This window comes from Oncorhynchus nerka, linkage group LG14, assembly GCF_034236695.1.
Source record: "Oncorhynchus nerka isolate Pitt River linkage group LG14, Oner_Uvic_2.0, whole genome shotgun sequence".
In the NCBI taxonomy this organism is placed as follows: domain Eukaryota; kingdom Metazoa; phylum Chordata; class Actinopteri; order Salmoniformes; family Salmonidae; genus Oncorhynchus; species Oncorhynchus nerka.
Genome location: NC_088409.1, coordinates 28,236,578 through 28,258,183, shown reverse-complemented (window position 1 = coordinate 28,258,183; position 21,606 = coordinate 28,236,578). Strand labels below are relative to the sequence as shown.

At 49.6% G+C, this 21,606-nt stretch overlaps 1 protein-coding gene across 3 annotated transcripts in view; it reads right to left on the bottom strand.

Annotated features, from left to right (window-relative positions):
- Window positions 1-18,060: 18,060 nt before the first annotated feature.
- Window positions 18,061-21,606, bottom strand: part of LOC115125156 (glutamate receptor ionotropic, kainate 5-like) — a 91,055-nt gene continuing 87,509 nt past the window's right edge. The window contains exons 17-20 of one of the 3 annotated variants that reach the window (XR_010465750.1): window positions 21,141-21,269; window positions 20,777-20,943; window positions 18,398-19,471; window positions 18,061-18,285 (exon numbers count right to left, since the gene is read on the bottom strand). Coding sequence is in view for 2 of the 3 variants with exons in the window: in XM_065027907.1 (XP_064883979.1) it covers window positions 18,845-19,471; window positions 20,777-20,943; window positions 21,141-21,269 (923 nt within the window). In the remaining variant the exon portion in view is untranslated. Of the gene's footprint in view, window positions 19,472-20,776; window positions 20,944-21,140; window positions 21,270-21,606 lie in introns of all 3 variants that reach the window. The other 2 variants (XM_065027907.1, XM_065027908.1) reach the window with 2 other exon arrangements.

Below are 21,606 nucleotides of genomic sequence, written 5' to 3'. Positions count from 1 at the left end.
TGATGCTCTCCGAGACAAGTTTGTATGTGGTCTCACAGGTGAAGCATATCACAGAAGGCTCCTGTCAGAGAAGGACCTGACCTTTAAGAAAGCCTGTGATATAGCACTTGGATTCGAGCTTGCCCACAGGGATACTATTGAGCTATCGGGACATGCAGAAAGTCAGAAAGGTGTTCAAAAGGTCAGTGATACATGTGGTGAAAAAAGCTCACAAAAGTCACACTTTTTTCAGTCCCGTCCTCAAGGTTACACAAGAACAAAGCAGCCCACATCTCAAAGGTCTAAGCCAAGTTGCTACAGATGTGGGGGAGATAATCATCAGCACAGTGAATGTCGATTCCAAAAGGGAAAGTGCCACAATTGTGGAAAGGTTGGACATTTACAGAGAGTGTGTAAAGCTTCGAAACGCACAGCAAGAGCGCACAAAGTGTCAGACGCAGCACAAGAAGAGGAAGGTACAACTGAAACAGTAGTGGAACTGTTCACAGTGTACACAGCTCAACAACTAAAAGATGGAATCTATCTCAACATGGAGTTAGCGGGAAAACCAGTAAAAATGCAGCTGGACACCGGAGCGTCTGTATCCCTGGTTCCAGAGAGACTCTACAAAGAAAAACTGAAAGAGTGCCCTCTTCAGCCCGCGTCCATCCGCCTTTCTTCATACACTGGTGACACTATTCCTGTGTTAGGGCAGATCCAGGTACCAGTCCGGTATGAGGGGAAGGAGTGGACGCTACCGCTTGTCATTGTTAAAGGAGAAAAATCAGCCTTGCTAGGCAGAAATTGGCTACAAAAGATCAAGTTGAACTGGGGAGAAATCTTCAGTCTGAGAAATGACAAACCAGTGAGTCAGGCTACACTCACTAACATGCTGGAGAAGCACAAATAACTTTTTAAAGATGGCTACGGTGAAATACAAGACTTCACAGCAAAAGTCAGAGTGCAAGAAGGAACCAAGCCTATCTTTCACAAACCACGTCCAGTTCCCTATGCTCTTAAGGAAGCAGTAGAGAAGGAACTGGACCGCCTACAGAAGAATAACATAATAACGAAAGTAGCGAGGAGCGACTGGGCCGCTCCGATTGTTGTAGTCCCAAAGAAAGACAAGACCGTCAGAATGTGCGGTGACTACAAGGTCACAGTAAATCGCTGCATACTACCAGAGGAATATCCACTACCAAACGCTGAAGATCTGTTTGCCACTCTAGCTGGTGGGAAGGTTTTCAGTAAGCTGGACCTGGCATTCGCTTATCAGCAACTGAAGCTGGATCCGGAGTCAGAACAGTATCTGACCATCAATACACACAAGGGGCTATTCAGATTCAATCGCTTGGCCTATGGAATCTCGACAGCTCCAGCGATATTCCAACAAACAGTGGATCAGATCTTGGACGGTATAGACCATGTTGTGTGCTTCATGGACGACATCCTCGTGTCAGCACCAACCATTGGAGAGCACCTTGTAGTGCTGGACAAAATGATGTCAAGACTGGAGAAATACGGAGTGAGAATGAAACGCAGCAAGTGTGAGTTCCTCCAGGACTCAGTGGAGTATCTTGGATACAAGATTGATGCACAAGGCCTGCACCCAACCAACAGCAAGGTGGAAGCAATCGTAAACGCTCCAGCACCCACAAATATCTCAGAACTGAGGTCATTTTTGGGGCTCCGGAACTATTACGGAAAGTTTGTGGCAAACTTGTCCACATTGTTGCATCCGCTTCACCAACTGCTGCAGGCCGATACAAAGTGGAATTGGTCCCCACAATGCGAAGAAGCATTCAAGACTTGCAAACAGCGTCTGCTAAAGAGCAAGTGGCTTGCCCACTATAACACAGAGATGAAGCTGAGACTCGCGTGTGATGCATCTCCATACGGAGTAGGAGCCGTCATCTCACATGTTCTACCGTCAGGTGAAGAACACCCTATTGCATTTGCATCACGGACTCTGTCACCAAGTGAGAAAAAATATGCTCAAATTGAGAAGGAAGCCCTGAGCATAATATTCGGAGTGAAGAAGTTTCACAAATACCTCTACGGAAGGAAGTTCCAACTGCTGACAGATCACAAGCCTCTGTTGGCCATCCTTGGAACAAAATCAGCTATACCAACCCTTGCGGCACTTCGAATGCAACGTTGGGCTCTGATATTGTTAGCCTACGACTACGAGATTGAGTACAGACGATCCAGTGATCACGCAAATGCAGATGCACTATCGAGACTACCGTGCAATAGTGACTCCGACAGTGAAGATGATAGAGTAGTCTTCCAGATCTCACTCATTGACGAACTGCCCATATCTGCTTCAGACATAGCAGAGGAAACAAGGAAAGACCCAGTGCTTTCCAAAGTCTTGGACTTAACATTAGGCGGTTGGCCAACCTTCGTAAATGACGATAACCTTCGTCCATTCATCGACAAGAAAGACCAGTTGTCCACTGATCAAGGGTGTGTTCTGTGGGGATCAAGGGTGGTGGTACCTCACAAATTCCAGAGGAGACTGCTATCTGACCTGCATGAGGGACATCCAGGGATCACTCGAATGAAAGCACTCGCTCGCAGTTATCTGTGGTGGCCTGGACTGGATCAGGACATTCAACAGCATGTAGGCCACTGCTCACCTTGTGAAGCTGTTCGCAACAAGCCTGCTGCTGCACCTCTTCATCCATGGTCCTGGGCTGCTATACCTTGGGAACGCATCCATGTGGATTACGCCGAAATTGACAAGCAACACTTCCTTGTTGTCGTCGATGTCCATTCCAAGTGGATGGAAGTGTTCCCTACTCAACTGACCACAGCTGATAAGACCATCAATCTTCTCAGACACCTGTTTGCATCCTTTGGACTAGTCAAGGAGCTCGTATCGGACAATGGCCCTCCATTCACGTCAAACGATTTTGAAATGTTTCTCAAGAACAATGGGGTAAGGCACATCCTGTCACCACCTTACCATCCGGCATCAAACGGAGCAGCGGAGAGAGCCGTGCAAACCTTTAAGAAGGCCTGGACTAGACTCGAGGTTCAGTCTGTGCCCATCCACCAAAGGCTTCCCCGGTTCCTGTTTACTTACCGTAACACCCCACACACAGTAACGGAATGTACACCAGCTGAACTGTTTCTGAAACGCCAACCACGTACCCGCCTGACATTGTTGAAACCAGACTTGTCAAGCACTGTGGCAAAGCACCAGCTACAGCAGAAGACGTGATTTCAGACACCCCAAGCGCCTGTGGAACTCAGGTGTGATCTTGCAACGCAGAGGACCTTTGACTTACCAAGTCCAAATTGGTCATCGCCAGGTCAACGTTCATGTGGATCATCTGCTACGGTCCAACGCCCCAGCAGAGACATGCCGAGAGAACAAGAACAATAACGACCCCCAGGACTATTCTCCTGACTGTGGATGTACGGGAGAGACAGAGCCTGACCTTCCACCCGAACCTAGCCCACCACAGGAAGCCCAGGAGGAGCGGAGATATCCTATTCGACAGCGAAGGGCACCTCAAAAGCTTGACCTGTGAGTTGAGCTGGTTAAGAAGGTAACGGACAGTAAAACAAACACTTTAATATGTCCTAGATAAAAGGAAAGAAAAAGGACATTACCTGGGTTAGTTATTAGGACACAAACTCCATCTTCGGGGCAGAATAATCCCCTGGATTTGTGCTGGGCTCTGAAAAGTCTGCTTCAACCCAGTAGTTGAAAAATGTTTAAGAATGCATTGTTCAGATATTGCATTAGTAGTTACCTAACACATTTACCTTGTTCTCTCGGAGTTAAACACTATGGGGGAGGGGTGTAGTATCTGGGATCTACATCTGTTTATAATAGTTACTGTGCTGTTACTAAGCAGTAATGCATTACGGCAGTGTTACGTTACTACACCTAATAGGAAATGCACATGCGCACTGGAATGCCGCGAACTGTAGAGCACGAGGGGTTTTTGACTAAACGAAAACTAACTGTACTCCCGTCTCCTGCCTGGTCATTTCTCCACAACACAAATATTACACCTACAATCCTCTCAAATGTTTTTTCTTACCTCTCCTGCACATGCTATTTTCATTGGACTTATAAACTCTCATCATACTGTAAATAAATAAATACACATTTCAAAACAAGTTCAAATGTTTTGATAAACTTACATTCAGTTTCCCCTCCCTGTTGCACACATCAAACTTGGCTGGATTAAGATGAAATCGTCAAACCTGTTACATTCAACCCTGTTACTATAATTGTAACCTTTTATGGTAATTTTTCTTCTTTTAACCTCTGGAGATAAAACATGTTTGTTATGAAGTTGAACATGTGCTCTTTATGACAGAATGTTAAAATGAAGTGAAATCAATAGCTATTACACTACCCAAAATACACTATCAGTGGAAAGACCCAGCTAAGATGGATACCACAAAATAATTAGGTGCTCAGCCTGAAACTGAGAAACATACAATATGTTTGATTTGATTTGATTTACAAGACAAATTGTCAGACACACTCGTGCACACACAGACAAAATACACAAGTGCCCACGTACACATGCACGTGCGCACAGACACACACTTTAACACTGCAGGAAGAGACAATACATCATGCCAGCTTGGACAGTTTGAATATTTGTTTATTCCAAACAAGTTAGTGTGTCTATAGGCTTTAACACCAGGTGGTTGCTATGGAGAGGACGTACCTGTCACCTCTCACCTCTATCAACCCACCCCTGCCCCACACCCTCCCCCCACCCATCCATCTCCCCAAAACAGCAGCAACCTCCTATCCCTTCTTCAATAGGAACAATTGTCACGACTTCCACCGAAGGTGGCTCCCCTTCCTGCTCGGGCGACGCTCGGCGGTCGTCGTCACCGGTCTACTAGCTGCCACCGATTCCCTTTTCCATTTTTGTTAGTTATGTCTTATTGGTTTCACCTGTTTCTCGTTTGGGGTTTGGTTTAGGGCTATTTAAGCCTGTTATGCCTGCCTGCTTTTGTGCGGGCTTGTTTCTCTGTTCTGTTTTGTGGATGGTAATTGTTTGTATTTTTCCGGACTGTTTGTGTCCTCTTTTGGCCGGGTCATTTATTTGCCTGTTGTTTTGGCATGACCTTTTCTCACCGGAATAAATATGTTTTTCCTTATTAAGACAGCTTCTCGCAAGTTGACCCCGCGGTTCATTGGCCCATTCCGTATTTCTCAGGTCATTAATGCTGTCGCAGTGCGACTTCTTCTTCCGCGACATCTTCGCGCGTCCACCCGGTCTTCCATGTCTCCTGTGTTAAGCCCTTTCTTCGCGCCCCGTTCGTCTCTCCCCCCCCCCATCCTTGTCGAGGGCGCACCTATCTACAGGGTCCGTAAGATTTTGGACATGCGTCCTCGGGGCTGTGGTCATCAGTACCTAGTGGATTGGGAGGGGTACGGTCCTGAGGAAAGGAGTTGGGTTCCATCTCGGGACGTGCTGGACCGTTCGCTGATCGATGATTTCCTCCGTTGCCGCCAGGTTTCCTCCTTGAGTGCGCCAGGAGGCGCTCGGTGAGTGGGGGGGTACTGTCATGTATTGTCATGTTATGTCTTGTTCCTGTTCTTTCTCTTCACTTTGTTTCCCCCTGCTGGTCGTATTAGGTTACCTTCTCTTCCTTTCCTTCCCCCAGCTGTTCCTCATCTCCTTTAACTACCTCGTTTACCCTCTCCCACCTGTTCCCTTTTTCCCTCTGATTAGGTCTCTATTTCTCTCTCTGTTTTTGCTTCTGTCTTTGTCAGATTCTCGTTTGCTTCACCCTTGTCCTGTCCTGTCGTAATCTGCCTCTTCATCAGACGCTACGTGTGATCAGGTACCTCTGTCCTCTACAACCCGCGCCTACCCGGAGAGACCAGCAGTATGTCGCCGCTAACCCTGCTATTCTCCTCTGCTGCTAGAAGGGGACTCTCCTGTTAAGATCAGAGGACTTTATGATTTATTTGTTGCCCTCTCTGCGGGTTGTCTATGTTGTCAATCGATACATCTGAAGAGGATCTATGTCTTCCCTGTGTTTTGACATTAAAAGACTCTGTTTCTGTTAAAGCGCTTTTGGGTCCTCACTCACCTGCATAACAGGTCCGGATGGGCCAGCATGGGAGCATCGGTAAACAGCGCCTTCAGACGATTGAAAGCTCTGTCCGCCTCTGCTGACCACCGTAAACGCGCCGGCCCCCCCTTCAGCAGTGAGGTAATGGGAGCTGCCACCTGGCCAAAACCCCGGATAAACCTCCGGTAGTAATTGGCAAACCCTAAAAACCTCTGCTTACCGTGGTCGGAATTGGCCAGTTACGCACACCCTTATTGCGGTCACACTCCATCACCACCCCCGAGGTGGCAATGCGATAACCCAGGAAGGAAAAGGCTTGTTTAGAGAACACACATTTCTCAGCCTTGATGCACAGGTCATGCTCCAGCAGTCGCCCAAGTGCCTTGCGCACCAGAGACACATGCGCCGCACGTGTGGCGGAATAAATCTATATATCATCGATATACACCACCACACCCTGCCTGTGCAGGTCCCTGAGAATCTCGTCTCGGCTGGAGCATTCTTTAACCCATACGGCATTACGAGGTACTCATAATGGCCAGATATGGTAGTAAATGCGGTTTTCCACTCAACTCCCTCCCGGATACGCACCAGATTATATGCGCTCCTGAGGTCCAGTTTAGTGAAAAAACGTGCTCCATGAAATGATTCTACCGCCGTAGCAATGAGAGGTAGCGGATAACTAAACTCCACTGTGATAGAATTGAGACCTCAATAATCAATGCACGGACGCAGACCTCCCTCCTTTTTTTTCACAAAAAAGAAACTTGAGGAGACGGGTGACGTGTAGGGCTGGATGTACCCCTGTCCCAGAGATTCAGTGACATATGTCTCCATAGCCACTGTCTCCTCCTGTGACAATGGGTACACGTGACTCATGGGAAGTGCTGCGTTTACCTGGAGGTTTATCGCGCAATCCCCTTGTCGATGAGGTGGTAATTTGGTTGCCCTCTTCTTACAGAAGAGGGAATAAGCACAGTGGAAACCTGGTCTGGACTCTCCACCGTCGTGGCACCAATGGAAACTCCTATACACCTACCTGAACACTCCTCTGACCACCCCTGGAGAGCCCCTTGTTTCCAAGAAATCATAGGATTGTGACTAGCCAGCCAGGGAACCCCCAGCACCACTGGAAACGCAGGTAAATAAATAAGGAATAGACTAATCCGCTCCCCATGATCCCCCTGCGTTACCATGTCCAGTGGAACCGTGGCCTCCCTGACCAGCCCTGACCCTTACGGTCGGCTATCTAAGGAGTGCAAGGGGAAGGGTGGATCTATCGGCACCAGCGGAATCCCTAACCTAAGTTCCCAGCTGCGCCTGAATCGACTAGCACCTTATGCTGGAGAGAGGGAGAAAACTCAGGGAAAGAGATTAGTAAAAACATGTGACCAACAGGGAGCTCTGGGTGAGTTTGGTGCTGACTCACCTGGGGTGACTGAGAAGTGCTCTGCCTGCCCTTTCGACTCCCAGACGAGCTCCTCCAGCACAGGTCTGCAGTGTGTCCTCAGCTGGTGAAGGAGGAGCCTCCTCCTCCGGTTCCCCTCGATGTGGCCCCCCCCAACTCCATAGGTATTGGAGCGGGAGGGCCGGGAGGTGGAACTAACAGGGCCCGTTCTGAACGCCCGCGGGCAGCCAGCAGGTTGTCCAGTCGGATCGGCATGTCTATGAGCTCTTCGAGGGAGTCCTAACAAGCTAGCTCCCTGTGGACATCCTCCCAGAGGCTACACCAATAGTGGTCCATCAGGGCCTTGTCATTCCACCCCGCTCCAGCGGCCAAGGTCCGAAACTCCAGTGCAAAGTCCTGCGCGCTCCTCGTCTCCTGCCTACGGTGGAACAGCCGTTCAGCTGCAGCTCGGCCCTCTGGAGGGTTGTCGAACACGGCCCGGAACCGGCAGGTGAACTCTGGGTAGTGATCCCTGTGGAGTCTGGGCTATTCCAAACCGCGCTGGCCCATTCCAGGGCTCTGCCCGTCAGGCAAGAGACGAGGACGCTCACACTCTCCTCACCAGAGGGAGTCGGGCGAACGGTAGCCAGGTATAGATCGAGCTGGTGCAAGAATCCCTTGCACCCAGCCGCCGCTCCATCATACTCCCTTGGGGGCACGAGACGAAGAGCGCTGGATCCGGACGCCGCCGGAGGAGTCGGTTGAGTAGTTGAAGGAGGAGCTGGAGGCGAGGTAGGGAGACCACTCCTCTCCCATTGGTCCATTCTCTCCATCATCTGGTCCATCGCTGACCCGATTCTATGGAGGATGGCCGTGTGATGGAGGACACGCTCCTCCATCGATGGGAGAGGGGTTGCAGCTGCTCCTGCTGACTCCATACTTGGTGCGGGCTTCTGTTACGTAACTAGGAGTGGTGGGTGTGTAGTCAGGTGCAGAGCTCCCTCTGCGGGGATCAAATCAGAGGAAATTTCAAGAGCGCCACGTATAGTTTTTGATAAAACTTAAACTTTCATTAAAACACACATTCAAGGTACTGAATTAAAGCTACACTCGTTGTGAATCTATCCACCAAGTCAGATTTGTAAAATGCTTTTCGGCGAAAGCATGAGAAGCTATTATCTGATAGCATGCACCCCCAAAGTACTGGAACGTCACCTAAAACGACAGATTTTGCGGTAGCCTGCGCTACCCAAAACGCAGAAATAAAATATAAAACATTCATTACCTTTGACGAGCTTCTTTCTTGGCACTCCTAGATGTCCCATAAACATCACTATTGGGTCTTTTTTTCGATTAAATCGGTCCATATATAGCCTAGATATCGATTTATGAAGACTGTGTAATCAAGGAAAAAACTGAGTTTTATAACGCAACGTCATTTTTTTTAATTAAAAAAGTCGACGATAAACTTTCACAAAACACTTCGAAATACTTTTGTAATGCAACTTTAGGTATTATTAAACGTTAATAATCTATCAAAATGATCACGGGGCGATGTATATTCAATAGCTCCACGTCCTGATATCATGTCCAAATATTTCTCAACCAAAACATCCTGTCGGAGATCGGAAGAAATGCGCTGCCTCGTGTCCGTTTGACCAAGAAACAAATCCTAGGCAAATGACAAGACTGTTGACATTGTGTGGAAACTGTAGGTATTGCAACCTCGGCCCCATTTAATGTGGTTCCCATTCAACAATAGGTTCAAGTGGCGCATGGATATATTTTCCCATTTTCAGTGATCAGATTTTCCTGCGCTTTTCGATGAAACGCACGTTCTGTTATAGTCACAGCCGTGATTTAACCAGTTTTAGAAACGTCAGAGTGTTTTCTATCCACACATACTAATCATATGCATATACTATATTCCTGGCATGAGTAGCAGGACACTGAAATGTTGCGCGATTTTTAACAAAAAGCTGCGAAAATGCGCATGATCCATAACAGGTTGGGGAAGGTTTTGAGTGGAGAGCCATACTCTCTGACCGCGACAATATCTAGGACTCTTAGTCCTACGCTTATTAGCGGCTCTCACAGTCTGCGCCCTATAACGGCAAAGTGCAGACCTGACCCTCTTCCAAGTGCGCTCACAACGTTGGACAAAAGCCTGAGCGGAGGGGACGCTGGACTCGGCGAGCTGAGACGAGAACAGAGGAGGCTGGTACCCGAGGCTACTCTGAAAAGGAGATAGCCCGGTCGCAGACGAAGGAAGCGAGTTGTGAGCATATTCTGCCCAGGGGAGCTGTTCTGCCCAAGACGCAGGGTTACGAAAAGAAAGACTGCGTAAGATGCGACCAATAGTCTGATTGGCCCGTTCTGCTTGACCGTTAGACTGGGGGTGAAAGCCGGAAGAGAGACTGACGGAAGCCCCAATCAAACGGCAAAACTCCCTCCAAAATTGAGACGTGAATTGCGGACCCCTGTCCGAAACGACGTCTGACGGAAGGCCATGAATTCTGAAAACATTCTCAATGATGATTTGTGCCGTCTCTTTAGCAGAAGGAAGCTTAGCGAGGGAATAAAATGAGCGCCTTAGAGAACCTATCGACAACCGTTAGAATAACAGTCTTCCCCGCTGACGAAGGCAGTCCGGTAATAAAGTCTAAGGCGATGTGAGACCACGGTCGAGAGGGAATGGAAAGCGGTCTGAGACGGCCGGCAGGAGGGGAGTTACCGGACTTAGTCTGCGCGCAGTCCGAACAAGCAGCCACGAAACGACTCGTGTCACGCTCCTGAGTGGGCCACCAAAAACGCTGGCGAATAGAAGCAAGCGTACCCCGAACGCCGGGGTGGCCGGCTAACTTGGCAGAGTGAGCCCACTGAAGAACGGCCAGACGAGTAGGAACGGGAACGAAAAGAAGGTTCCTAGGACAAGCGCGCGGCGACGGAGTGTGAGTGAGTGCTTGCTTTACCTGCCTCTCAATTCCCCAGACAGTCAACCCGACAACACGCCCCTCAGGGAGAATCCCCTCGGGGTCGGTGGAGGCTACTGAAGAACTGAAGAGACGGGATAAAGCATCAGGCTTGGTGTTCTTAGAGCCCGGACGATAAGAAATTACGAACTCGAAACGAGCGAAAAACAGCGCCCAACGAGCCTGACGCGCATTAAGTCGTTTGGCAGAACGGATGTACTCAAGGTTCCTATGGTCAGTCCAAACGACAAAAGGAACAGTCGCCCCCTCCAACCACTGTCGCCATTCGCCTAGGGCTAAGCGGATGGCGAGCAGTTCGCGGTTTCCCACATCATAGTTACGTTCCGACGGCGACAGGCGATGAGAAAAATACGCGCAAGGGTGGACCTTGTCGTCAGAACGGGAGCGCTGGGAAAGAATGGCTCCCACGCCCACCTCTGACGCGTCAACCTCGACAATGAACTGTCTAGAGATGTCAGGTGTAACAAGGATAGGTGCAGATGTAAAACGCTTCTTGAGGAGATCAAAAGCTCCCTGGGCAGAAACGGACCACTTAAAGCATGTCTTGACAGAAGTAAGGGCTGTGAGAGGAGCTGCCACCTGACCGAAATTACGGATGAAACGACGATAGAAATTCGCGAAGCCGAGAAAGCGCTGCAGCTCGACGCGTGACTTAGGAACGGGCCAATCGATGACAGCTTGGACCTTAGCGGGATCCATCTTAATGCCTTCAGCGGAAATAACAGAACCGAGAAATGTGACGGAGGAGGCATGAATCAAAATCAAATCAAATCAAATTTTATTTGTCACATACACATGGTTAGCAGATGTTAATGCGAGTGTAGCGAAATGCTTGTGCTTCTAGTTCCGACAATGCAGTGATAACCAACAAGTAATCTAACTAACAATTCCAAAACTACTGTCTTATACACAGTGTAAGGGGATAAGGAATATGTACATAAGGATATATGAATGAGTGATGGTACAGAGCAGCATACAGTAGATGGTATCGAGTACAGTATATACATATGAGATGAGTATGTAGACAAAGTAAACAAAGTGGCATAGAGCACTTCTCAGCCTTCACATAAAGACAATTCTCTAAAAGGCGCTGGAGGACACGTCGAACGTGCTGAACATGAATCTGGAGTGACGGTGAAAAAATCAGGATATCGTCAAGGTAAACGAAAACAAAGATGTTCAGCATGTCTCTCAGGACATCATTCACTAATGCCTGAAAGACAGCTGGAGCGTTAGCGAGGCCGAACGGCAGAACACGGTATTCAAAGTGCCCTAACGGAGTGTTAAACGCCGTTTTCCACTCGTCCCCCTCCCTGATGCGCACGAGATGGTAAGCGTTACGAAGGTCCAACTTAGTGAAAAACCTGGCTCCCTGCAGGATCTCGAAGGCTGAAGACATAAGGGGAAGCGGATAACGATTCTTAACCGTTATGTCATTCAGCCCTCGATAATCCACGCAGGGGCGCAGGGACCCGTCCTTCTTCCTAACAAAAAAAAACCCCGCTCCGGCGGGAGAGGAGGAGGGAACTATGGTACCGGCGTCGAGAGCTACAGACAAATAATCTTCGAGAGCCTTACGTTCGGGAGCCGACAGAGAGTATAGTCTACCCCGGGGGGGAGTGGTTCCCGGAAGGAGATCAATACTACAATCATACGACCGGTGCGGAGGAAGAGAGGTGGCCCTGGACCGACTGAACACCGTGCGCAGATCGTGATATTCCTCCGGCACCCCCGTCAAATCACCAGGCTCCTCCTGTGAAGAAGAGACAGAGGAAACAGGAGGGATAGCAGACATTAAACACTTCACATGACAAGAGACGTTCCAGGAGAGGATAGAATTACTAGACCAATTAATAGAAGGATTATGACACACTAGCCAGGGATGGCCCAAAACAACAGGAGTAAAAGGTGAATGAAAAATTTAAAAAGAAATGGTCTCGCTATGATTACCAGAGACAGTGAGGGTTAAAGGTAGCGTTTCACGCTGAATCCTGGGGAGAGGGCTACCATCCAAAGCGAACAAGGCCGTGGACTCCCCTAACCGTCTGAGAGGAATGTCATGTTCCCGAGCCCAGGCTTCGTCCATAAAACAGCCCTCCGCCCCAGAGTCTATCAAGGCACTGCAGGAAGCTGCCGAACCGGTCCAGCGTAGATGGACCGACAAGGTAGTACAGGATCTTGAAGGAGAGACCTGAGTAGTAGCGCTCACCAGTAGCCCTCCGCTTACTGATGAGCTCTGGCCTTTTACTGGACATGAAGTGACAAAATGACCAGCGGAACCGCAATAGAGACAGAGGCGGTTGGAGATTCTCCGTTCCCTCTCCTTAGTCGAGATGCGGATACCCCCCAGCTGCATAGGCTCAGCACCCGAGCCAGTGGAGGAAGATGGTAGTGATGCGGAGAGGGGGGCAACGGATAACGCGAGCTCCCTTCCACGAGCTCGGTGACGAAGATCAACCCGTCGTTCTATGCGAATAGCGAGTTCAATCAAGGAATCCACGCTGGATTGCGTCCTACCTGACAGGTCGCTCCTACCAGGTGGCGTGGCGAGAATCCGTCTCCACACCACGTGCTCTCACCACTGGTGTCCCCCAGGGCTCTGTTCTAGGCCCTCTCCTATTCTCGCTATACACCAAGTCACTTGGCTCTGTCATAACCTCACATGGTCTCTCCTATCATTGCTATGCAGACGACACACAATTAATCTTCTCCTTTCCCCCTTCTGATGATCAGGTGGCGAATCGCATCTCTGCATGTCTGGCAGACATATCAGTGTGGATGACGGAGCACCACCTCAACCTCGGCAAGACGGAGCTGCTCTTCCTCCCGGGGAAGGACTGCCCGTTCCATGATCTCGCCATCACGGTTGACAACTCCATTGTGTCCTCCTCCCAGAGCGCTAAGAACCTTGGCGTGATCCTGGACAACACCCTGTCGTTCTCAACTAACATCAAGGCGGTGGCCCGTTCCTGTAGGTTCATGCTCTACAACATCCGCAGAGTACGACCCTGCCTCACACAGGAAGCGGCGCAGGTCCTAATCCAGGCACTCGTCATCTCCCGTCTGGATTACTGCAACTCGCTGTTGGCTGGGCTCCCTGCCTGTGCCATTAAACCCCTACAACTCATCCAGAACGCCGCAGCCCGTCTGGTGTTCAACCTTCCCAAGTTCTCTCACGTCACCCCGCTCCTCCGCTCTCTCCACTGGCTTCCAGTTGAAGCTCGCATCCGCTACAAGACCATGGTGCTTGCCTACGGAGCTGTGAGGGGAACGGCACCTCAGTACCTCCAGGCTCTGATCAGGCCCTACACCCAAACAAGGGCACTGCGTTCATCCACCTCTGGCCTGCTCGCCTCCCTACCACTGAGGAAGTACAGTTCCCGCTCAGCCCAGTCAAAACTGTTCGCTGCTCTGGCCCCCCAATGGTGGAACAAACTCCCTCACGACGCCAGGACAGCGGAGTCAATCACCACCTTCCGGAGACACCTGAAACCCCACCTCTTTAAGGAATACCTAGGATAGGATAAAGTAATCCCTCTCACCCCCCTTAAAAGATTTAGATGCACTACTGTTCCACTGGATGTCATAAGGTGAATGCACCAATTTGTAAGTCGCTCTGGATAAGAGCGTCTGCTAAATGACTTAAATGTATGTAATGAATGTATGTAATGGCTGAGTGGAGAGGATCCGACGTCGCTGGGTCCATTCTTGGTCAGATTCTTCTGTTATGCAGGTGAGTGAGGACCCAAAAGCGCTTTAACAGAAACAGAGTCTTTTAATGTCAAAACACAGGGAAGAAATAGATCCTCTTCAGATGTATCGATTGACAACATAGACAACCCGCAGAGAGGGCGACAAATAAATCATAAAGTCCTCTGATCTTAACAGGAGAGTCCCCTTCTAGCAGCAGAGGAGCATAGCAGGGTTAGCGGCGACATACTGCTGGTCTCTCCGGGTAGGCGCGGGTTGTAGAGGACAGAGGTACCTGATCACACGTAGCGTCTGATGAAGAGGCAGATTACGACAGGACAGGACAAGGGTGAAGCAAACGAGAATCTGACAAAGACAGAAGCAGAAACAGAGAGAGAAATAGAGACCTAATCAGAGGGAAAAAGGGAACAGGTGGGAGAGGGTAAACGAGGTAGTTAAAGGAGATGAGGAACAGCTGGGGGAAGGAAAGGAAGAGAAGGTAACCTAATACGACCAGCAGGGGGAAACGAAGTGAAGAGAAAGAACAGGAACAAGACATAACATGACAATACATGACAGGACCCCTCTTTGGTGTTCATAGTGGAGGTGGACGTGTCTGAGGCTGGGGTTGGAGCCGTGCTATCACAGCGCTCGGGCACGCCACCGAAGCTCCGCCCCTGTGCTTTCTTTTCGAAGAAGCTATGATCTGGGGGACCGGGAGTTGTTAGCTGTGGTAAAAGCTCTGAAGGTGTAGAGACATTGGCTTGAGGGGGCTAAGCACCCTTTCGTCATTTGGACTGACCACCGTAACCTGGAGTATATCCGGGCAGCGAGGAGACTGAATCCTCGTCAGGCAAGGTGGGCCATGTTTTTCACCAGATTTAAGTTCACTATCTCCTATAGACCAGGTTCCCTTAACACGAAGGCCAACTCGCTGTCCCGTCTCTATGACACCGATGATCGGTCCATCGATCCTACTCCCATCCTTTCAGCTTCATGTCTGTTGGCACCGGTGGTATGGGAGGTGGACGCGGACATCGAGCGGGCGTTACGATTGGAACCTGCACCTCCACAGTGTCCAGCGGGTCTTCAGTACGTGCCGCTTGGTGTTCGTGATCAATTGATTCGGTGGGCTCATACGCTACCCTCTTCGGGTCATCCAGGTATTGAGAGGATTTTCTCAACGATCTTCCCCCGTCTCAGGGGAACACTACGATCCTGGTTGTTGTGGATCAGTTTTCAAAGTCCTGCCATCTCCTCCTGTTGCTCCCTATAGCCCTACAGACTGCGGAGGCCCTGTTTACCCACGTCTTCTGGCACTACGGGGTGCCTGATGACATAGTTTCTGATCGGGGTCCCAAGTACACGTCCCGAGTTTGGGGGGTGTTTATGGAGCTTCTGGGGGTCTCGGTAATGGGCAGGTGGAGAGAGTGAACCAGGATGTGGGTAGGTTTCTGCGGTCGTATTGCCAGGACTGGCCAGGAGAATGGGCGAGGTACGTCCCATGGGAGGAGGTGGCTCAGAACTCACTCCGCCACTCCTCCACATACATGTCGCCTTTTCAGTGCGTGTTGGCCTACCAGCCGATCCTGGCACCATTGCATCAGAGCCAGAGCTCCTGCAGTGGAGGAGTGGGTGCAGCGCTCAAAGGAGACCTGGAGGGCCTTCCAGGAATCACTCAAACAAGTTTGTGGGCGGCAGAAGAGGAGCGCTGACCTCCACTGCAGTGAGGCCCCCGTGTTCGCACCGGGGGACAGGGTCTGACTCTCGACCCGAAACCTGCCCCTACGCCTACCCTGCCGGAAGCTGGGGCCGCAGTGTGTGGTGCCATTTAAAGTCCTGAGGAGGATAAACGAGGTGTGTTATAGGTTACAGCTCCCTTCTTACTATCGTATTAACCCCTCCGCCACCCTCTGGATATCGAGGCGTCCCCGGCGTACACAGTACGTTCTATTCTGGACACTAGACGCCAGGTGAGGGGCATACAGTACCTCGTGGACTGGGAGGGGTACAGTTCGGAGTAGAGGTGCTGGGTACCAGTGGGGGACATCTTGGATCCATCACTGCTGAGGGATTTCCATCGCCTCGACTTCCACCAAAGGTGGCTCCCCTTCCTGCTCGGGCGACGCTCGGCGGTCGTCATCACCGGTCTACTAGCTGCCACCGATTCCCTTTTCCTTTTCTGTTGGTTATGTCTTATTGGTTTCACCTGTTTCTCGTTTGGGGTTTGGTTTAAGGCTATTTAAGCCTGTTGTGCCCGCCTTGTTTCTCTGTTCTGTTTTGTGGATGGTAATTGTTTGTATTTTTCCGGACTGTTTGTGTCCTGTTTTGGGCCGGTCATTTATTTGCCTGATGTTTTGGCATGACCTTTTCTCACCGGAATAAATACGGTTTTCCTTAGACCTCTGCTCTCTGCGCCTGACTCCACACCCACCACTCCTAGTTAAGTAACAGCAATAATATTAATACAAATGTATCCATAATATTCAACTTCATTCTTTTAATAATCCATTTAGCACTAGTATAGAAATATGAAAAAATAACAGAGAGAACAGAAAAGTAAACAAAAACAATGTTTTTTTGTTGAGTAAACTCTCTCCCCTCACAGACACCCCTCTGATTCACTTTGGCTACCCCTCCTTCCCTCCCCCTGGCATTGGTGTGCGTTCCAATACTCAAAGGTCTTCATTTTCTTATCTCCTTTCCTTCTTCACCACTGGTAGGTGAAAGGACCGGTTAGAGATGCACCAGTGCTTTCACCTGTCTATCAATTGTCTATCAAACTGTAAGATCAATTGTTGTGTAGGAAAGGAGATGAGGAAAGGTGGCCAATGAAGTGTATTGGAACAAAGCCATCCAGTGGTTTCACAGCATTGAGTTGAGACTAGAGGGAGATCACAGACAATGTGGTGACCTATGCAGCTGTGTGTGTCTGGCTCACTGCTGCACTGTGGGTTCAATAGAAGAACACAGAGATAATTATGTGTGTGTGTGTGTGTGTGCGCGTGCATGTGCGTGTGTGCATGTGTGTGAGATGATCTGTGGTGTATATGTGAGAGAGGCAGCAGAAATCATCAGAGAGGCTTGAACCCTAACATTATTCCCAGTCATACTTTTATAACATTAAACCATGACCTCAGTCTCCTCCATAGTCATTGTGTAGCTATTAGTTATTAAAGGGGAATAATTACCAGATCTAAAGCTCCACAGGCTGTAATGAGAGGGCTCAGGGTGGTGTGGAGCTCTGTGTGGAGCTCTGGCAGGGGTCTGTGCTGCAAACAGCCAGTTCAACGTGATGTAGAGTAGGGAAGCTTTAGTCCCAGCCTCCCGGCAGCAGAGCCAAGCCCCCAGCAAGATGCTGCCCAGAATTACCAGATCAGGAGAGATCTCATGATGGAAGAAGTTCAATTAGGGATTTGTCATTCTGATACAGTCCTCCTTTATCTCTCTGTTCCTCACTGTTGCGTTCCTATTTGTTCTCTTTCTCCCACTCCTCTTCATCTCTCTCTTCTTCATCTCTCCATTGCTCTCTCCTTTTTCTCTCTCTCCTCTTCCTCTCTCCTCATCCTCTCTCTCTGTGCTATGAACAGAGGTAAAGAGGAGAAAAGGCTTGGCAAGTTTTCTCCAGGATAACAAGTCATTTCACATCGCAACGCCTCTGATTATCATATACTTACACTGAAATGGTATGATCATTTGTTTCTCTCACTTACTGTAAGGACAGACCTCTGTGTGCGCACACATGCACGCACGCACGCACACACACACACACACACATTATGCATATCAGACTTTGTTGCAACTCATTTCCAGCCAAATCTGCTTTCTTCAATGTCGTTTCAAAAGCAGCTACGGGGTCCACAGAGGGACAAAACACCTCCTCCACACAGTAAACCTCAGGGGAGTGTTGTCTTCATAGTGTGTCGTGATCCACCACATTAGTCACATATATAGTCTTTATTTTTCTGTAACTTCCACTTAGAACAATGGTAACCAAACGACAAAGACAACAACAAAAAAATCTGGAAAATCATATAATTCTCTGAGTCAGTTTTAAAGTCTTCTGTTGTTGTATGTTCTATAGATTAAAGGTCCTCCAGGATTGATGTGGGCTCCTCCTCCAGTGGTCACCGTCCAGAGAGGAAGAGCTGGACGCTCTAGGTGAGTCTGTGGTACCATGGAAAGAGAAAGAGAGAGAGAGATGGAGATAGAGAGCGGGGAGAACAGAGAGAGACCAACAGAGAAACCAGTAGGTCTGGCATCAAATGATGTGCGTTACCTGACTACTTTATCCAGTGTAGCTCAGTCCTGATTGATCCACTGGTAAGTCAAGATAAGAACCGAGCAGCCATCTTCAAGTAAACCACAAAGCCAGAACACAGCAAAGCATGGTTGTGTGAACAGAATGGGCTAACATCAGACCCAGCTGGGCAGCGCGCTGGAGAGCAAAGGAAGTCTCTCCTTCTTTCTCCTTCTGTATGGGTGTGTCTTTTGGCATCTGTGCAAATATATCCTTTCCATTGCTTCATCACACGTCTCACAACGTCTCTGAGCCCTCTAATTCTCTCTCTCTCTCTTTCTCCCTCCTTCTCTCCCTGTAGTTCCCTCCTGGAGGCCAATGTACAGAGGGTCAGAGAATAGTGTCACTGAGCAGCTCAAAACATCAGTTAAGTCACCGTTAACTTGCCCCCCCATATACCCTCCAGCCCCTCCTAGATCGTCAGTCTTAGTCCTGCTTCCCCAGAAGGTCTGTGTCGATGCTGCTCTGTGGGGGTGGTATAGGTAGGCAGGGTGCAGGGGTGCTGTGGGGGAGCCGCCGGGGGCTAGACCCACCACCCCCCTCGCTGTCTGTGTTGGAGGAGGAGGGGGGAGGAGGAGGGGGCAGGCGGGGCAAGGGTGCAGATGAGGGGGGGATCCTCGTGGACCCCATCCCTGACCTCAGGCTCTGGATCCTCCTGCACTCGTGGCAGATCCTGACGTGCGTGCAGCTGCGAGGGAGCGCCATGGCGGCCTGCGGCTGGGGCGGGTGAGGAGGGGTGGTGTTGGCCCCCAGAGGGTCCTCCAGGAGTCGTTGAGGCCCGGGGCCCATGTCTGAGGGACCTCCACCAGCCCCTACACCCCCTCCTGGCCCCCCTGCTCCACCAGTCAGGGGTCCTGAGCCGCTGTAGAGCTTGCCGTTGCTGAGGCGCATCTCCCGTACGAGGCGGAGTGGCCGCTGGGCCCCCAGGGCGATGCGGGTGGGGTGGCGGAGGGCCGCAGAGTTGCCCAGGGGGCGGCGACGACGGGAACGGGAACTCTTCTTACAGGAGACAGCGTTTCGGAACTCGGTGAGCATCTCCTGACAGACAGACACCTGGGAGAACAGAGGAGAGGGACGACGGGAAGGGGAGAATAGGGAGAGATAGGGGGCCACAAAAGCAAAGTAGACAGACAGGGGGAAAAGAGGGAAGGCAAAGGGAGAGAGATAGAGGGGTAAAAAAGAGAAGGAAAGCAGAAACAGGGCGGAGGTGGAGTAAAAGAGATGGTATGAGGAGAGGAGAACCGAATGGGAATAGAAAGGTAGAAATGGGGGGATGGCAATGAAAGTGTTAATGAATAGAAATGATTTGGAGATAATGAGGTGTAGAGATGGATAGAGGTTGGAGAATATCCAAAGAGCAGAGAGAGTTACTACAATCCATACAAATTACCAACTGAGCACAACAAATTGTGTTCATTACACATTACATATAATATATAATAGTGCATAATGAACTATGAACAAACAGGCAGGCCAGCAAACTGAGGTGCATGTAGACAAACAACACAAACACACACACACACACAAACACACACACACACACCTCTAACATTCCAACAGCATCACACACTTGCACAAAACGTTCCAACAAAATGCACCAAGGACACATAGACATAGACATTATGGAATATTCTAATCTACAAAATCATAACAATGATGAATAATACTCTTACACAAACAGAAACAGTATTCATTATCAGAAAACAGACACTGATTGACAGAATGACGGGTGTGGCAGACACACAGAGAGATGAGTGATCCAAGAATGGAAACGAAGAGTACCAGCATGTGAGGCATGTAAAAGAAGATAGATCGTGACATTTAATGCCAGGGAAATCATTACACACTGCAAGCAAATATTGGCATCACAATATTGGCTTATCCATACCCTGTACTAAACATGAACACTTTCTGATCACAGTCAAAATACCCTCCCGCGATCACACACCAACGCTAGTACTATAGCATGCCAACACAAGTACGTTCACACACCAACGCTAGTACTATAGCATGCCAACACAAGTACGTTCACACACCAACGCTAGTACTATAGCATGCTCACACAACTTGTGACTGGACCCTGACCTGCTTACAAGAGAAATCTGTCCTGCTTCATTTGAAGTTCAGTTGTAAAAATAGCAACCCTCATCATCCATGCACAATACATAGCAAACCCAACAGTGAAACACACAGACTAGACACACTGATTAACACACACACACACACACAAATGGTGCTAGAAGCAGCCCGACGAACACATATTCAAACACACACAGTTCCAGAGGCGGCCCAACAAACACACACACTGCACGACAGAGGATGGGGAGTCAGGGTTGGTGTGTTGCCATGGGGACCTACTGGGGTGGGTCTGTGGTGTCGGCGAGGGCAGGAGTGAGGGCGTACCTCGTCTGTCTCTGAAGAGCAGCGCGTCGACCACACAAACTCCATGATGGCCACGAACACAGCAATGATGAGGCCACAGATCAACACCACGAAGATACCCCCGATGTTCTCCATGCCCAGACCTGTGGAGGAGAGACATGATGGTTAATACACACACATACAGTACCACTAATATGCCCCTGATTTAACACAAGAACAGTTACACACACAATACCACAGACCCTGGTAATCTCCCATCTTACAGTACATTCAGAACACTCACAGACATTAGTTGAGATACAAAGCTGCAAAGACACTGGAAACAGAGTAGTGTACTGACCCTTGGCTCTGTGGTCCTCCTCTTTAGGGCACTGTCCTCCCTCCCACCACCTCCTCTTCAGGATCTCCAGCCTGTTGTTCTCCTGTAGGTGCAGGATGGCCATAGTGATCTCCTCTCTGAATGGAGATCCTGGGAGGACAAAAGGAAAGAGGGAGGAGGAGAAAGAGGGTATTAAAGATGGAGAGGAAGAGGAATTAAAAGGCTTGTGGTCTCCTCCCCTTCTCATCCAGATGTTGTTGGTTGTACCACTCCCCCGTCTCTCCTTGTCTCCCATCCTCCCTCCATTTCACCACCATTCTCACCTAATCTCTTCTTCTCTCTTTGCCATCTCTCATCTTTCCCATCTCTTCTCATGTCTCCTCTTTCCCATCTCTCCATCTCTCCTCTTTCCCATCCATCTCTCCCGAATACCTCCCTCAATCCATCCCTCTCTCCCATTTCTCCCCACATACCTCCCTCCATCAAT